A 16,569-nucleotide genomic window follows, 5' to 3' on the forward strand; every position below is an offset into this window, starting at 1 on the left:
TCTAGGGGTTTAATCTTCAGCAGACACTTCATCTGTATTCTATGTATTAAAGGGATTCTACCATTAAAACCTTTTTTTTTGTGGATAAGATGTCGGCATAGCCTTTAGAAAGGCTATTCGTCTCTTACCTTTAGATGTGATCTCCACCGCGCCGTTCCATACTGTTTACCGGTATGCAAATTAGTTTTCTGGCAGCGATGGGGGCGTGTTCACTGCTGCTTGAGAACACGATCCAGCGATGCCTCTATCTTCGGCTGGATCCTCTCCTTCTCTGTCATCTTCCTCCTGCGTCACCTCTGGCACCTGTGCAGTTGGCTCTGCCAGTCAGCCACTAGTAGAGCCAACTGCACATGCCAGCCGGCGGCCATTTTTGGGAGTCCGCCCTTGCAGTTCAATGCAGGAGCGGCCTCCCAAAAATGGCCGCCAGATGGCATTCGCACTCGGCTCTGTTGGTGTCTCACTGGCAGAGCCATCTGCGCAGGCATCGGAGGTGACGCAGAAGGAAGATGACAGAGAAGGAGAGGATCCAGCCGAAGATAGAGGCATTGCAGGATCGTGTTCTCGAGCAGCAGTGGGGATGCCCCCATCTCATTTTCAGTGCTGGGGCCCACCCCCATCGCTGCCAGAGAACTAATTTGCATACCTGTAAAAACCGGTATTTCTAAGGAACGACGCAGCAGAGACCACATCTAAAGGTAAGAGACGAATAGCCTTTCTAGAGGCTATTCAGACATCTTATCCACAAAAAAAAAGAGGTTTTAATGGTAGAATCCCTTTAATGTTTGTGAAAAAAACCAAACACTTTAGGCCACGTTGCAGTATGCAATAAAAAAGTGCTGCGTGAAAAACTGCGATGAAATTGCGTTTTTTCCAACAGTTCTTTTCACAGAAAGTCCACAGAGGAAACTTTCTGCTTGAATTACACCTATAGGGAAACCATCGGTGTTTCTGTAAATATAATTGAAATGATGTAATTTCCAAAACCGCAACGGTTTTGGATATCGCAGAGTGTTCACTGTATGTACGAGATTCCCTAAAATCCCATCACTTTGTAAAATGACTGTAAAATGCCATGTGCGCCCTCGCCTCAAGTGCTTTAAGACTTGAACATGAAAGATAAACGAAAGTATAAACTGGGCTTGTGTTGTACTGGATGGTATTTTATTTTTAAGTTTAGCCCTTTACATACTTCCCCACTGCTGTAACATACCAGCAAATATTGCTTGATTTAGGGTGACCCCGATTTTCTTCAGCCATACTGGATGCATAGAACCAAATATACATGGAGAACAGTTGATGCAGAAAACCACGATAACTTCAACCTCATCTGGAAAAGTAATTTTTTTGATCACTTTGTGATCAGTTTGTGTCAGGATCCATTAGTCAAAAACAGGAATCAAATCTCAAAAGCAGGAAAATTACATTTCCAATTTCTGGTGACAAATCAAGAGGAAGAACGGATCCATCTGAGGCTAACAGTTTATGCAAAATGTAAGGCAAGAAATGAGATTGTGTATGCAGTCCACCAATAAACTATGCACATGCTTTCATCTATCAACCAGAATTCCTCATAAGAGACTAAACCCAGGAACCTTTATTCCATATATTTCAAAATGACACTAGAGGCACAATATTATATAAAAGGCTGTGTGTGTAACTCAACTTCCTTCTGAACATTTCCATTCTAAAAGCATTGTTAAAAGTATAGTATGACAAAACACTCAAGTATATGATCATGCAAAACCCAAAAACCCTTTAAACAATGCATACATCAATTTCCCAGCAGATATTTTACCACAAACAAAATAAATTGTCTGTAGCAAACAAAATATAGCCAGTTAAATAAAAAATACATATATTTTAGAATACACAGGTTGGGATTGGCATGGTTATGTATATAGCCGTCAGGTTAATGTCACTAATCCACTAAGTAAGCCACAGTTATAGTTGTATGGTCCTTTATTTTTGTATCCTCTTTTTAGCCGCCACAACCCCCAAAAGAGTGAAAAAAATATATATATATCTTGCAACTCAGTTGTAGTGCATCAAGAAAACAAAAACCATCCTCAATCTTCAAAGATAAGGGTACAAATAAAGATCATGCCATGGAAGAAAAGTTAAATGGTCCGCCTATAAAATGCCGTGTTGGGCATGTGTGATTGGATGAAGATGGATTATCCAAAAAAAAAAAAAAAATTTACAATCTGGTAGATTACAGTCAGTTTTATTGGGCGATGCAATATTAAAACAAATGTTCATGTAGATAACAGAAAAAGCTTAACAAAAAAAAAAAAAAAAGTGAAGGCAGTCAGCAATGACGTTAAAAACTGTCTCAATGACACGATGTGAAGGAGAAAAAAAAAATAAATGTGGCACCTCCCAGGTGGCAAGAATGTGGAGCAGCTGTAAAACTCAAAACTGGTACCCAGGTAATAAGATTATAATTTCAAGACACATCTGTAAAAGAAAAAACACAAAGAAATTAGTTGTGGTTCTAAAGCATATTTTGGTATCAAAATTTGCACATTTTTGGATGTGTTACAGTAAAAGCAACAGAACACAGTCTGGTTTAGGGTAGTTTGTTACAGCGGAATGTAAACAATTACTATACAGATCTCATCTATACCAGTGGTGGTTAAACCTTCTAAGTTCGGTGTGTCAAAATTCTTAAAAAAAAAAAAAAAAAAAAATCCTTAGCTGCTTTCACACGGAGTAACGCTCTACTCATTCTGACAAGTAAACACGTGTCATTGTGAGCCTTGTAAGGCCGGGGTCCCACTATACGTAAACGCAGCGATTTGCCCGCAGTGGAGACGCTGCGGGAAAAATTGCGGCGTTGTACAGTGCAGGCAAAGTGAATGGGATTCATGCAAATCCCATCCCCACTTTGCGGAAGAAATCGCAGCGTGGACACGCTGTGATATGCAAAGCTGTCAATTATATCTACAGAAACACTGGCGGCTTTCCCATAGATATAATGTTAAGAGAAGGTCTGCAGAGGAAAACTCTGAACTTTCTCTTAAAAGCAGCATGGAAAGAACCGCAATGCGTTCACGCAGCGGTTCTTTAGGCAGCGCTTTAGTGCTGCGATTACGGCCCGTGGGGCCTTAGCCTGAAACAGAATCACATTGACTTCAATGGGTACCATCTTACGCGCGGTACACATTGAAATCAATGTGTTAACAAGCCTCCCATTGATTTCAATGTGTAGCATGTGTAAAACGGCACCCATTGAAGTCAATGAGATTCTGTTATACAGGGCTCACTGACACGTGTTAGAATGAGCTGAGTGTTACTCCGTGTGAAAGCAGCCTAAAGGAGTATTCCCATGAAGATAACGATTTTAAATTTGTACCTAATTAAAATGTAAACATTTTTGAAAATAAATTAAAAATTCTGCAGAATGTGAACGATTTTCTCTATACATCTCACGATCACAAGTTGTTGTCTTGATCGGTTGCATATGGATACGACCACAAATGCAGAAACTTTTTATGGTCTGGGACTCGTCAGGACCCATGCCATGATTTTCTTATTCTGGACAGGTTATCACACAGGGACACTACATGTATGAGAAAATAGCCCGGCCACAATAAGGAAATCATGGCCGATTTTCTGACCTTAGAAAGTTCCAGCATTCATGGCCGTATCCACTGGCAACCGATTAAGACAATAACTTGTGACCGTTAGATATTTAGAGGAAATCTTTAAACCTCTTCAAAATGTTTAATTACTTATATTGGCAAAAATGTTTAATTTTTAATTATCTAGAAAAATAAAAAAAATAGTGTCACATCTAGAAATATCCATGTTTTTGTATTATATGTATTTCTGGCCCATCACATGGTATAGAACCCCTTTTTTCTGGCCCATCACACAGTATACAAATTTCTTTTATAAAGCCCACCCACAGTATATGACTTTTCCCTGACCCCCACACAGAGTAGCAATTGATAATTTTTACTCACCTGTCCAAGCTCCAGCCCTCTACTGCCACCTCTAAGGTGCCCTGTAGCCGCTGCTTTAGCATCGTAATTAGAGATGAACGAACACTGTTTGGATCAGCCGATCCGAACAGCACGCACCCATAGAAATGAATGGAAGCACCTGTGACGCTGACTTTGCCGGCGTCCGGCCGGTGTCACAGGTGCTTCCATTCATTTCTATGGGTGCGTGCTGTTCGGATCGGCTGATCCGAACAGTGTTCACTCATCTCTAATCGTAATGCAAGTGTAGTGCCGCCTAGAGGTAGCAGCAGAGAGCAGCTAGGACATGGACTGATACATAACAATTATCAGCAGCTGCTTATTACATTAACACAATAAGTAGCTGTCGATGTAGGTCACCCAAAATGCCTTGGTGTGTCACCTTTGACACGTGTCATAGGTTCGTCATCTCTGATCTATACTGTAATCTTTATACTAAAAACCTCTAGTATACATCAGCTGAGATGCATCTACAGAAAAAAAGTAAACCCAGTTTCAAATATAAGATCAATTTAGTAAATCAACAAAATACTCACAGCTGGCAGGTCTTGTCCCATACCGTCGCATTATCTGGTCATGTGTAAATTTCACAAATGATTCATATTGTTCTACACAAAGGAAAAAAATAAAACAGTTTTAAAAGTTGCAATGACTTAAGTGTTTAGGTGAAAACACATTATAAAGTTTTCATTTTACAAAAAGTTCTGCCATAAGAATTCATCTTGCAGAACTATTCCTCCCAGCTCCCTATTAAAGGTGCTCTATCACTGAGAAAAGTAATTTTTAGACAAGTAGATCCTTGCATAGCCTTTAGAAATGCCATTCCACACTTACCTTTTGTATGTAAATCGCCTCAGTGGGTTTTGAATGAGCCCGTTTTTATTCATATGCTAATTAGCCTCTTGGTGCACCCAGTTAGTCTCATTGTGCAGTCTCTGCCTATTCCTTCCTATGTATGTGTATAGCACAAGCTGCTGCTGACTTCCTGTTTGCACACACACATAGGAGGTAATAGCAAAGACGAATGCTGCTGGGAACTTCCTGTGCTGGCTGGAAGCTAATTAGCATATGAATAAAAACGGGCTCATTTAAAAACCACTGAGGAAATCTACATACAAAAGGTAGGTGTGGTATAGCATTTTTAAAGGCTATGCAAGGATGTGCTTAGTTAAAAATGACTTTTCCCAATGATAGAGCCACTTGAATTACAACAGATTGCGCACTGTGTTATGGTGTCCATTTATGAAACCCTAAATAAAATGTGCGACACATACATGCAGCCTTATAAGATTTGCCAAGCACTTTTGTGCTACAAAGACCGATATATGCATGTAACTTGCAGTCCTTAATACCTTCCAAAATAAACTCTCTTTAGTAAGTAAAATGCTGTGCAGACCGCGCGCACGCACACGCACACACACACGTGAGAGCAAGTAGTTACACCACTGACCTTCTAGTTTTGTGTTGAGGATCTGCTCATATTCTTCCCTTATCTTGTCTTCATGGTCCTTCAGAAGACGTTCACACAGAATACCTACTTGCCGTAAGCTAAAGGTTGGCTGGTCTTTCTTCATTGACCCTTTGGGAAAAAGAAGTGACCGAGGAAATTAATACATGTTAGCGGACTGAAACTGCAGATCAATATCGATGGCAAAAATACCATGGGAGGAGGGCAATGTAAATGATGAAAACATAAGTTCATTACCTGGAGAAGATGGGGCTGTGAGAGAGGAACTGGTCTGAACCTCACTAGACTGGCCAGCTTCACTGTGGCTGAACGCTCCTTCTAGTTGCCTTCGTCTATGGTAACGTGTATACTCCTGTCTTAGGTTCTGAAATATTTGTTCTGCAGAGGGGAAGACCAACAATACAAATGTAAGATATCCATAAGCACATTACACCACTGCTCCAATACCTACAGTGCCCGCCCCAGAGCTCAAAAGTGACATAACATTATACCTACCCAAATAGATTCCAGTGGCCTTTAGAGTATTAGATTTTCCCACAAAAGCAAATCATCCCCTGATTGCTCAGATGAAGGTTCATTTCAACGGGAATGCCAGAGATAGCCAGGCGCTGTACTTTGGCACTACCACTGAAAGGAATCCCTGACAATCACTCAATTCAGAACAGGGGATGAAAGTCAGACCCCCACTGACCTGCACGTTATAACCAATCCTCCTATGACGTGTGAATGGTAAAGGAATGAATGCTTCTCCCTCGATTATCAGCTGCATGTCCCTGGATACACATAAAAGATACAGCCAGCTGGCCAACGGAGCTTGCTTGTTTGGTGGCTGCTCTAGGTTACAACTATTCTTCCCAATAATGTCCTTGTATTATTGTGCCATGTAAGACAAAAAGATTGCTTCATCTGCACGCCAGAAAAACAGATCTGGACTTTGGGCTCTTAACTATAGTGTTTGATGTCTTAGTACTAGTGCTATAAACAATTAGAAAGCAAAAGACCACCTTTTAGGGAGACGGTCATTTCCTTTTGTTCCTGCTCATGGAAAAAAAGAAGCGAGCTGCCCTTTCTTCAGGCGGATTCCGCTGTGGTGTCAGCCTCACGACACCACCCTCCGGACTAGGCCCATTCATTTGGTCCTAATCCGGAGCGGAAAGCCGTGACGGAATGTGTTCACGTGGAACCCTGTGTGAACCAGCCCTTAGACCACAGATGATCCAAGTCAAAATAAAGTGTTTATTATAAACGAAGGGAATATATCTGGAAAATCTATTTATTTGGGGGAGAATATACCCCTTTTACAGTTCTATCAAGCAGATATAAAGAAAGGAAATTCCCTCAGCAGTTTTCCTTGTTCCACTAGTAGTAGAGTCAAGGGCGGTTTATTCTGGTAACACCATGTCCATTATCAGTCACTCTGAATGTGTGTGGGGAAATAAGCCAGCAACAATCATATGACCTAATGACTTAAGTCTTAAAAAAAAAAAAAAAAAAACCACACCTCAAAATGAATAGGGCATTTTACCTCAATTACAGTTAATGGTGATTTCAGGTCACTCCCCTTTTAAAAGCCACATCACTTTTAAAACTCCACACCACCATAGATTATAATTAGGGCAAAATGGGTTGTACCCCTATATGCCAATATAACTAAATAATAAAGTGTATCTGCATCCACCTATCACAGTTGTAAGGCATAGGAGTCTACAGGAGGAGATTGTGTGTTGGGCTAACCTCATAACACAAATTCTCAGACCTTGTGATATTCGCCTCCGATGTTCCTCGTCAGAACGTTTCTGGTCTCCTAAATGAAATCAGGGACTGCTGAGCACTTTGATTTGGGCGTCAGCAGTCCCTGATGTCATTCAGGAGGCCAGAAGAGTCATGAAGGGCACAGGAACCAGCGCCAGAGCCCAGGAACGGTGAGTGACTGGGTTCACACCAATGCTTGGGGACCCGAAAAACTGAAACCCAACGTGCTTAAAAAGCTGTTATCTGTGGACCCCATAAACTATAAAGGGTTATGCCAGGTTTCCACCTGAAAAACGCAGAGAAAGAAGTCCTGCTTGCTCTGCATATTTCAAGCGAAATTGGGGACAGAATAAACAAAAGGAAGCCAAGCGCTCGTGTGCGCCCAGCCTAACACTTGAGTATAGCAATTTGGAGCAATATTGGACAGACTCATCTGAAATAAATGAAAATATCTACAACGGAGGAATAAATATTAATGGCATACTATTGTTTATTTAGTATGTTTCATATTTGTGACAGACTGATTTAACCCTTTCCCCACCACCCTTGTATTTGTTTGCCTACGGAAGTACTTTTATAGTAGAGGACGTATGTAATAGGGTTATGAAGATTAGCTGTATGCATTTTAAAGAGAATCTCATTTTTAAAGTGATACAAAGATCATCATTGCCCATACAGATCTGGAGCGATTTGCTGGTGAAAATGCTATTTGGCGTTGAGATTGCAAGGCAGACCTCAATTCCTGACAGCGTTTCAACAGCAAATCCCTCCAAATCTGCAAGAGCCATGATTATCTTGGTATTATTTTAAAGATGGCCATTGATAACCCACTGAGATATGTAATCTATAGGTTGTCTACTTTCAAGAAATATAAAGGGTTTATGGGGTGCACTTGCTTGTCCCAGAGAATAATCCCAAAATTTAGGGATTTTAGGATTTTAATTTTTTTTAAACATTTCCAGCTTGAAATCAGGTTTTTGGTCCTGGGGATTTTATGAAGATATGTGCATGCAGGCCTTAGTGATACAGTCCTATGAAAAAGTTTGGGCACCCCTATTAATCTTAATCATTTTTAGTTCTAAATATTTTGGTGTTTATAACAGCCATTTCAGTTTCAGTTTAGCTTTTAATCAGTTCCTGGATAAAGGTATTTTGGACAAACAATTCAAGTTCAGTTAAGTTAGATGGTGGCTGAGCATGGACAGCCCGCTTCAAATCATCCCACAGATGTTCAATGATATTCAGGTCTGGGGACTGGGATGGCCATTCCAGAACATTGTAATTGTTCCTCTGCATGAATGCCTGAGGATTTGGAGCGGTGTTTTGGATCATTGTCTTGCTGAAATATCCATCCCCGGCGTAACTTCAACTTCGTCACTGATTCTTGAACATTATTCTCAAGAATCTGCTGATACTGAGTGGAATCCATGCGACTCTCAACTTTAACAAGATTCCCGATGCCGGCATTGGCCACACAGCCCCAAAGCATGATGGAACCTCCACCAAATTTTACAGTGGGTAGCATGTGTTTTTCTTGGAATGCTGTTTCTTTTTGGACGCCATGCATAACGCCTTTTTTTATAACCAAACAACTCAATTTTTGTTTCCAAAATGAAGCTGCCTTGTCCAAATGTGCTTTTTCATACCTCAGGCAACTCTATTTGTGGCATACGTGCAGAAACGGCTTCTTTCTCATCACTCTCCCATACAGCTTCTATTTGTGCAAAGTGCGCTGTATAGTTGACCGATGCACAGTGACACCATCTGCAGCAAGATGATGCTGCAGCTCTTTGGAGGTGGTCTGTGGATTGTCCTTGACTGTTCTCACCATTCTTCTTCTCTGCCTTTCTGATATTTTTCTTGGCCTGCCACTTCTGGGCTTAACAAGAACTGTCCCTGTGCTCTTCCATTTCCTTACTATTTTCCTCACAGTGGAAACTGACAGGTTAAATCTCTGAGACAACTTTTTGTATCCTTCCCCTGAACAACTATGTTGAACAATCTTTGTTTTCAGATCATTTGAGAGTTGTTTTGAGTAGCCCATGATGCCACTCTTCAGAGGAGATTCAAATAGGAGATCAACTTGCAATTGGCCACCTTAAATACCTTTTCTTATGATTGGATACATCTGGCTATGAAGTTCAAAGCTCACTGAGGTTACAAAACCAATTTTGTGCTTCAGTAAGTCAGTAAAAAGTAGTTAGGGGAATTCAAATCAATAAAATGATAAGGGTGCCCATACTTTTGCACCGGTCAAATTTTGGTTTAATGCATATTGCACATTTTCTGTTAGTAAAATAAACCTCATTTCAATCCTGAAATATTACTGTGTCCATCAGTTATTAGATATATCAAACTGAAATGGCTGTTGCAAACACCAAAATATTTAGAACAAAAAAAATGATTAAGATTAATAGGGGTGCCCAAACTTTTTCATAGGACTGTATGAATGATTTTTTTTTTTTTTTTTTTTTTTAATAAAACATACATCTTAAATCAAAATGCTTGAAGGTGTCTGGTGTATACTGTATCAAGTACCATTCCGACAATGCTGCTGGTGTCTACTTTCAGGAAATATATAGGTATGGGAGGTTGGTAGGATTTTTTTTTTTCTAACATTGCAATTTAGGTTTTATTTGGCCATCTCAAAACTATGAAAATTGCTCTGGCTAGCAGATGTGTAAAATATCCAGTGACCCCTGGCAGCGAAAGGTTTAACAAGTCCAGTTCTTTCCATCAAAACCATAGGTGCTTCTCCACCAATTACAGCACCATTGGAGTTTTTTTTCTCTAGCCCCTTTACCCCCCCCCCACACACACCATTCCCGAGCAATCAATGCAGTTAGCTTTGGTGTCTGATATGCTACCTAGGCTCTGTACAGACAGTTCAGCTTCCCAATGCATTGTGTGGATTAAATGATACCCTTACAAATTACAACCTGCCCAGCAAAAAATAGCAGCTTTTTAAAAGCAGGGAGAATAAAAAAAACAAAAAACAAACCCACAAACAACAAAATGGTGAGAGGGATGGGGCAACACGGTGGCTCAGTGGTTAGCACTGCAGCCTTGGAGTCCTGGGTTCAAATCCCACCAGGAACAACATCTGCAAGGAGTTTGTATGTTCTCCCCGTTTTTGCGTGGATTTCCTCCCATTCTACAAAGACATACTGATAGGAAAAAAAAGAAAAAAAAAAAAAAAAGGTACATTGTGATCCCTATATGGGGCTCACAATCTACATTTAAGGAAAAAAAAAAAAATGGTGAGAGGGATACTTGAAGCAATACTAGGGTATGTTAACAGGATGGAATTTGCCACCAATTTTGGAGCACATTCCACCCCAAAATTACACCCAGATTGTGCCTCCCATTATTTTCAATCAAAGGCAGACTTTACAGCAGGATTCTAATAAAAAATAAGCATCCTGCTCAAACTTACTGGAGTCCTTGGCTTAAAGAGGACGTTATAAGTCATCATGCACATGCAGTTTTCTATACCGCTAGAAAGCCGACAATGCGCACTGTCGGCTTTCCCATTCTGTGTCTCGGGGCTGAAGATATCTGTGCCATTTGTTTCTTCAACATCGATCTCTGCCCACTGCCAGAAGGGCGTTCCTGACAGTCTAGCTGGACTGTGAGGAACCCTCCCGCCTTCCCCCGACAATACTGGTCCATAGCTCTGTACTGTCAGAGGGGGCGTTCCTTACCGCCCAAAACAAATGGCGCACTGTCGGCTATCTAGTGTAATATAAATCCACATGATGACATGAAAGGTCTTTTTTTTTAAGACTCCCCAATGTAAACATGTCAAACTGAAAACCTCTGATATACTGGTTATATAGATGAAGTACATAGTAACATGTGATGGGTATTACTGCAATTAACCAGTTGACAACTGCAAGTTTATGGCCTGCGGTGGTGGCACTTCAGAGACTCCTTGAGCGGGATCGGGTGTTAGCTGTCACTGACGGGGGGGGGCTCACTCCCACGGCGAGATCAGGGGGTGCCAGTATCTGTAGTATGCATCCCGGGGTCTGGTCAATGACCCCAGGCTGCTACAGCCCGCTGTTACCTGGTTGATCCTGCCACGTAATAAGGAAGTCATCCTACGCGTCTGCATAGGCTGACTTCCTCTATAGGCTGCAAGACACATGCAGTCTGTGTCTTTCAGCCTATAATGTTAAAACAGCAATGAAGGTATTGCTGGTTCAAGTGTCCTAAAGGGACACATGAAAAAGTAAAAACATAAATAATGCGTATGAAAAAAATTAATAAAATTATAAAGCTCCAAAAATTCCCTTTTTTCAATAGAAAATGAATTATATAAAAAAAGAACTTAAAAATTAACAACAACAATACATATTTGGTATCGTTGCGTCTGTAACAACATGTACAATAAAACTGAAACAATATTTAATGTGCAGAGTGTAAAAAAAAAGGGAAAAAACCTGACAAAAATGATTTTTCATCATCTCACCTTACAAAATATGCTGTAAAAAGTGATTGAAAAGTTTTATGTAACGCAAAACAGTACCAATAAAAATCAGTTTGTCCCGCAAAAAATAAGCCCTCAAACGAAAATTAGAAATGTTATGTATCTCAGAAGATGGCGATGCAAAAATCATTGATTTATGTCCCCAAATAGGTTTTTCCACTGCAGAATTACTAAACACATAAAAAAAACTATATAAATGAGGTATCCCCGTGACCGTACTGACCCGCAGAATAAAGGCCACATGTTACTTATACTGTACACTGCATGGCAAAAAAAAAAATCAAGCAATGCCAGAATTGATTTTTTTAATCCAACAAGAAAGAGTTAATATATTTATTCAATAAGTTGAAGGCACCCAAACATATGGTGTCATTCCAAAATGCATCTCATACCGCAAAAAATTAGCCCTCATATGGCCAGATCAGTAGAAAAATAAAGAAAGTATAGCTTGTATAGTGTAGGGACAAAACCCCCCCAAATCGCCAAATCATTAGAACATAACTGGCTGCTTCAGGAAGGGAATGTATAAGCTGTGCGGGCGTATATTGGGGTACACCCCAGATTTATAGCTTACGAGGGAAAATAAACTAAAAGTGACCCCCGGAATGACAGATCCCAATCATAGGAGCTATTGGGAACACAGTAGGGAATTTGAGCATTTGTACCCAATGAACTCTGCACAGCTTATGTATTCACTTTTCACCATCTTCTGTACGATGCCGCCTAGGATATAAATGCTTATTAAACCCCTGATAAATTCTTTGAGGTGTGCAGTTTACAAAATGGGGTTACTGCTTAGGTGATTAAACTTTACTGGTATCTTAGTGGCTCTGCAGACATGACATGGCGTCCAGATACCAAACATCTGAATCTGTACTTCAAAAGCCACATTGCTCCTTCACATCTGCGCCCTGCTGTGTGCCCAAACTGCAGATTATGACACTGGTGTACCCAGGATAATATACGTAATATATGTGGTATAAACTGCTGTTTGGGCACAGCCAGGAACAGGAGGGAAGGAGCACCATTTGGTTTTTGGTGCACTGATTTAGACAGTTTAGCTTTTGGACGTTATGACACTTTTGCAGAACTCCTGAAATGCCAGTAAAGTGGAATCCCTTGACATGTGACCCCATTTTGGAAGCTACACACCCCATCCCAAAGGAATTTATCCAAGAGTTGCTATAATTTATTCTCCAGAAATGAATACGCCGCTGACTGCGAAAATGGCAATTTTTAGAAGAATATGTAATTTCAATGCGTAATAGGTTGTGCCCGGCTTGTATCAGAGATGAACGCTCCCCAAAAGCTATTGTACTGGGGATACCCACTTAACAGTTTTTGGAGTGTGTGTCTCTGCAGAAAAACTGGGCACAACATATCGGGCACTGAAATGGCGTTTCTCTGGAAAGATGGCAATTTTCACTTTTCATTATCAGCTGCACAATCATTTATTGAAATTAAATGAATGCAATACTCAAGGGTTAAAAATGCTCGCTACCCTCCTTGATAAATCCCTTAAAGGGAGCCTTCACACGGAGTAAACGCGCGTGTATTTTTGCAAAATGCATATGTAAAAATACGCCTCCCATTGACTTCAATGATATTATTTACACGTGTAAAAATAAGCCTGTAAAATGTCATTGAAGTAAATGGGAGTCTTATTTTTACACGTGTATTTTGCAAAAATACACGCGCGTTTACTCCGTGTGAGGGCTCCCAAAGGGTGTAGTTTCCAAAATGGGGTCAAAAGTCTGCAGAAACCACTTTACTGGCAAGTGGTATGACGTCCAAAAACCAAAATAGCGCTCCTTCCCTTCTGTGCCCAAACAGCAGATTATACCCACATGTGACATTACATACGTTATCCTGGGTACACCAGTGTCATAGCAGGGAATTTTTGGAAAGTATTTTTAGGCTCAAAATGATAATACGCCTTGAGAAATTCCTTAAGGGGTGTAGTTTCTAAAATGGGGTCACTTATGAGGGGTTTCCATTGTATTGATACTTTAGGAGCTCTGCATATGTGGCATGGCACCTGAAAACTATTCCAGTAAAATCCGCCTGGCAAAATGAAATATGTAACGTTCCATCTTTAAAGGGGCTCTATCAGCAAAATCATGCTGATAGAGCCCCACATATGCGTGAATAGCCTTTAAAAAGGCTACTCAGGCACCGTAAAAGTTATGTTAACCCCCCCCCCCCATTTTAAAATAACCTAAAAAAGAATGCGCTCTACTTACGGATCGTGCACGCTGGGCGGGCATTCAGGGTGTGTCTTCATCTTCTTCCACGCCTCTTCTTCCTCCGATCCTGTCCTCCTCCAGCGCTCGCGGACACTAATATAAAAAAAACGGCCTGGGCGCATGCGCAGTAGCATGCGGCTTCTACCACAGCTACTGCGCATGCGCCCAGGCTATCACTGTCCGTTCGTGAGCGCTGGAGGAAGACGGGACCGGAGGAAGAGGCGTGGATGAAGACACACCCTGAATGCCTGCCCAGCGTGCACGATCCGTAAGTAGAGCATTCTTTTTTAGGGTATTATTTTAAAACGGGGGAGTAGTTTAATATAACATTTACGGTGCCTGAATAGCCTTTTTAAAGGCTATTCACGCATATGTAGGGCTCTAGCAGCATGATTTTGCTGATAGAGCCCCTTTAAAGAGGTAGTCATGGCAAAAAAAAAATAAAAAAAATTTCAAAATACCCAGCACGGTCCAGTCCTGATGCTCTGATGTCTTCTACAAGTGAAACTCCTCGTCGGTTGTGACGTTCCAGATCCATTTTGCTGAAGCTGCTGATTGATCTCAACGTTTACATGACCGCTGAGGCCAGTCAACAGCATCAGCAGGTGACACTGGGACGTCACATGTCTTTTGCTGAGATCACTGATTGGCATCCATGGGTACATGTGGCAGGAACTTCCGCCGCACGTCAACAATGGACCAGCAGAACTATACCACCAGGGAAAAAAATAATTCAATTTTTTTTTTCTCGGATCCTTAGTGTTCCTGGCCTTCTGCCTATCCACCAGTGGTTGGACAGCGACATGCCGCTCAAGTGGCTCATAAACACTCAGCCACAGATTGGGCAGATCAGCAAAATCCAACTCAGCAGGACACCCCCTGGCCAAGGTAACATGGCTGCTTTAAAGTGACCATAGACCTTGCATTGTGGACAGCACAATTGATCAAACAATACCATTAGCAACTAAACTACCCAACCAGACATGTAGCAAAAAAAAGCCATTCATATTCAAGCTCCCTTAGTCTTCAGAAACCTAGGATTATAATGGAGAGGCTTCTATGCCAACATTTTCCTGGAGGCCAAGCAAACCTATACAATTGCTAATACGAAAACCGGTTCCTGCTTTTTCTAGGATAACTGTGTCCCTACAAAGACAAGCAGCGGCAGCCATATACAGCAACATAAGGCTTCGTTCACATCTACGTCAGACTATCCATAAGAGACAGTGTCACAGATTGAAACCCAACAGACCCCATTACAGTCTATGGGGTCCGTGGGTAACCAATGTTTTAGTAAGGGGGCTCTCCACCGTTCAGGTCCCATGGTGGATACAAACTGCAGACAGCAACTAACCTAACCCATACTGATCAGCCATCACTCATTATTGGAAAGCTCTTTGCAGACAATGGTTAACCATTCCAGCACAGCTTTGTATCTACAAGCACCAAGAGGCATCTGGATATGTAGCCATAGCCTGGATGTTATGAATAGAGAGATACATCTGAAGACAATACTCAGACAGACAGTAGATCGTACAGCACATAGAGATCTGATGGATCACACAGAGATAGATCGGACAGATTAGATCGTAGATAACACTACAGACAAAGCTTAGGACTACATACCCGGGGTAAGCCTACAGTCTCCACCCAGCTGGGGCAGAGAGGACTGCTGGCCGGCCTGACTCTCCTGTCTGAGGCCGCATCTCTGGGCGGAAGGGGTGGCCGGAGATCCAGGGAGTGGGGTGCACCGACGACGCTTAGGAGACTGTGGGCTAAGCAAGGCCTCAAACTCCATTGAGCGTTTTAACGTCGCTCCGCAAGCCATATTCGCCCTGGAAAATCCTACTAGAATAAACGGTAAAGTATCCGAGTCCGCTGTCTGACCGCGGCGGGTAAACGCAGCACAATCCACCGATCTCCTTCACCCGCTGCTTCCTCTCTGTTAACTTCACACCACAGCAATGGCGACTCCTCCCGGCAACCGGCCAACTGCCGCGATTGTGACGTCACGTGAAGGACTAGACCACTTCGCATGAGAAAGGGTGGCGTCTAGAATTTCCCTCGCTGTTAGGCGCTGCGGGAGGTTTGCTTCGGCAAGATTAAATAATTACCATTTTTCTGTATTTATGCTAAATTGAGATATGGACTAACGTTATGGTATTTGCCTTCAGGTAATTCTTCCTCCCCGTATTAATACGTAATGGAATGCTCCAATACAAATGGTAATACTTCAGAGGCAGAGGTCAGAAGCTGGGGCGGCTTCTCACTGGGAGGATGGGAGTCCTGTGTTTGAATAGTGCGACGGCTAGTCTGGCTTATCTGTACTCGCTGAGGGTTACATGGGTGGCAGGCACAAGAGAACTCAACATGTTGTATTTACCCTCGATTATCTTAAAGGACAAGATAGAAGATGTTGGTGTCTGGGTGATTAGGCTGCCTCAGAGGTTACAGATTAGCTGCCAATGGTTTCCACTGACAGTACATGGATGGTTGGAGTTTCTGGTCATGTTGTGTCAATGGTTTCCTCAAATCTGGTTCTACAGGGCGGTGTAATTTAAAGGGGTTGGCCACTTTCAGACCAATATTGACAAAAAAATGTACAATAAAAAGATATACAATTTT

At 41.6% G+C, this 16,569-nt stretch overlaps 1 protein-coding gene across 1 annotated transcript; it reads right to left on the reverse strand.

The window, feature by feature from the left end:
- Nucleotides 1-1,571: 1,571 nt before the first annotated feature.
- Nucleotides 1,572-15,927, reverse strand: AKIRIN1 (akirin 1). The gene is made up of 5 exons (XM_075264594.1): nt 15,571-15,927; nt 5,692-5,832; nt 5,437-5,565; nt 4,523-4,594; nt 1,572-2,457 (listed from the first exon to the last, which is right to left on the reverse strand). The coding sequence occupies exons 1-5, from the start codon at nt 15,770-15,772 to the stop codon at nt 2,447-2,449; spliced, it is 555 nt and encodes a 184-aa protein (XP_075120695.1). The 5' UTR covers nt 15,773-15,927; the 3' UTR covers nt 1,572-2,446.
- Nucleotides 15,928-16,569: the final 642 nt, after the last annotated feature.

This window comes from Leptodactylus fuscus, chromosome 2 (genome assembly GCF_031893055.1).
Source record: "Leptodactylus fuscus isolate aLepFus1 chromosome 2, aLepFus1.hap2, whole genome shotgun sequence".
In the NCBI taxonomy this organism is placed as follows: Eukaryota; Metazoa; Chordata; class Amphibia; order Anura; family Leptodactylidae; genus Leptodactylus; species Leptodactylus fuscus.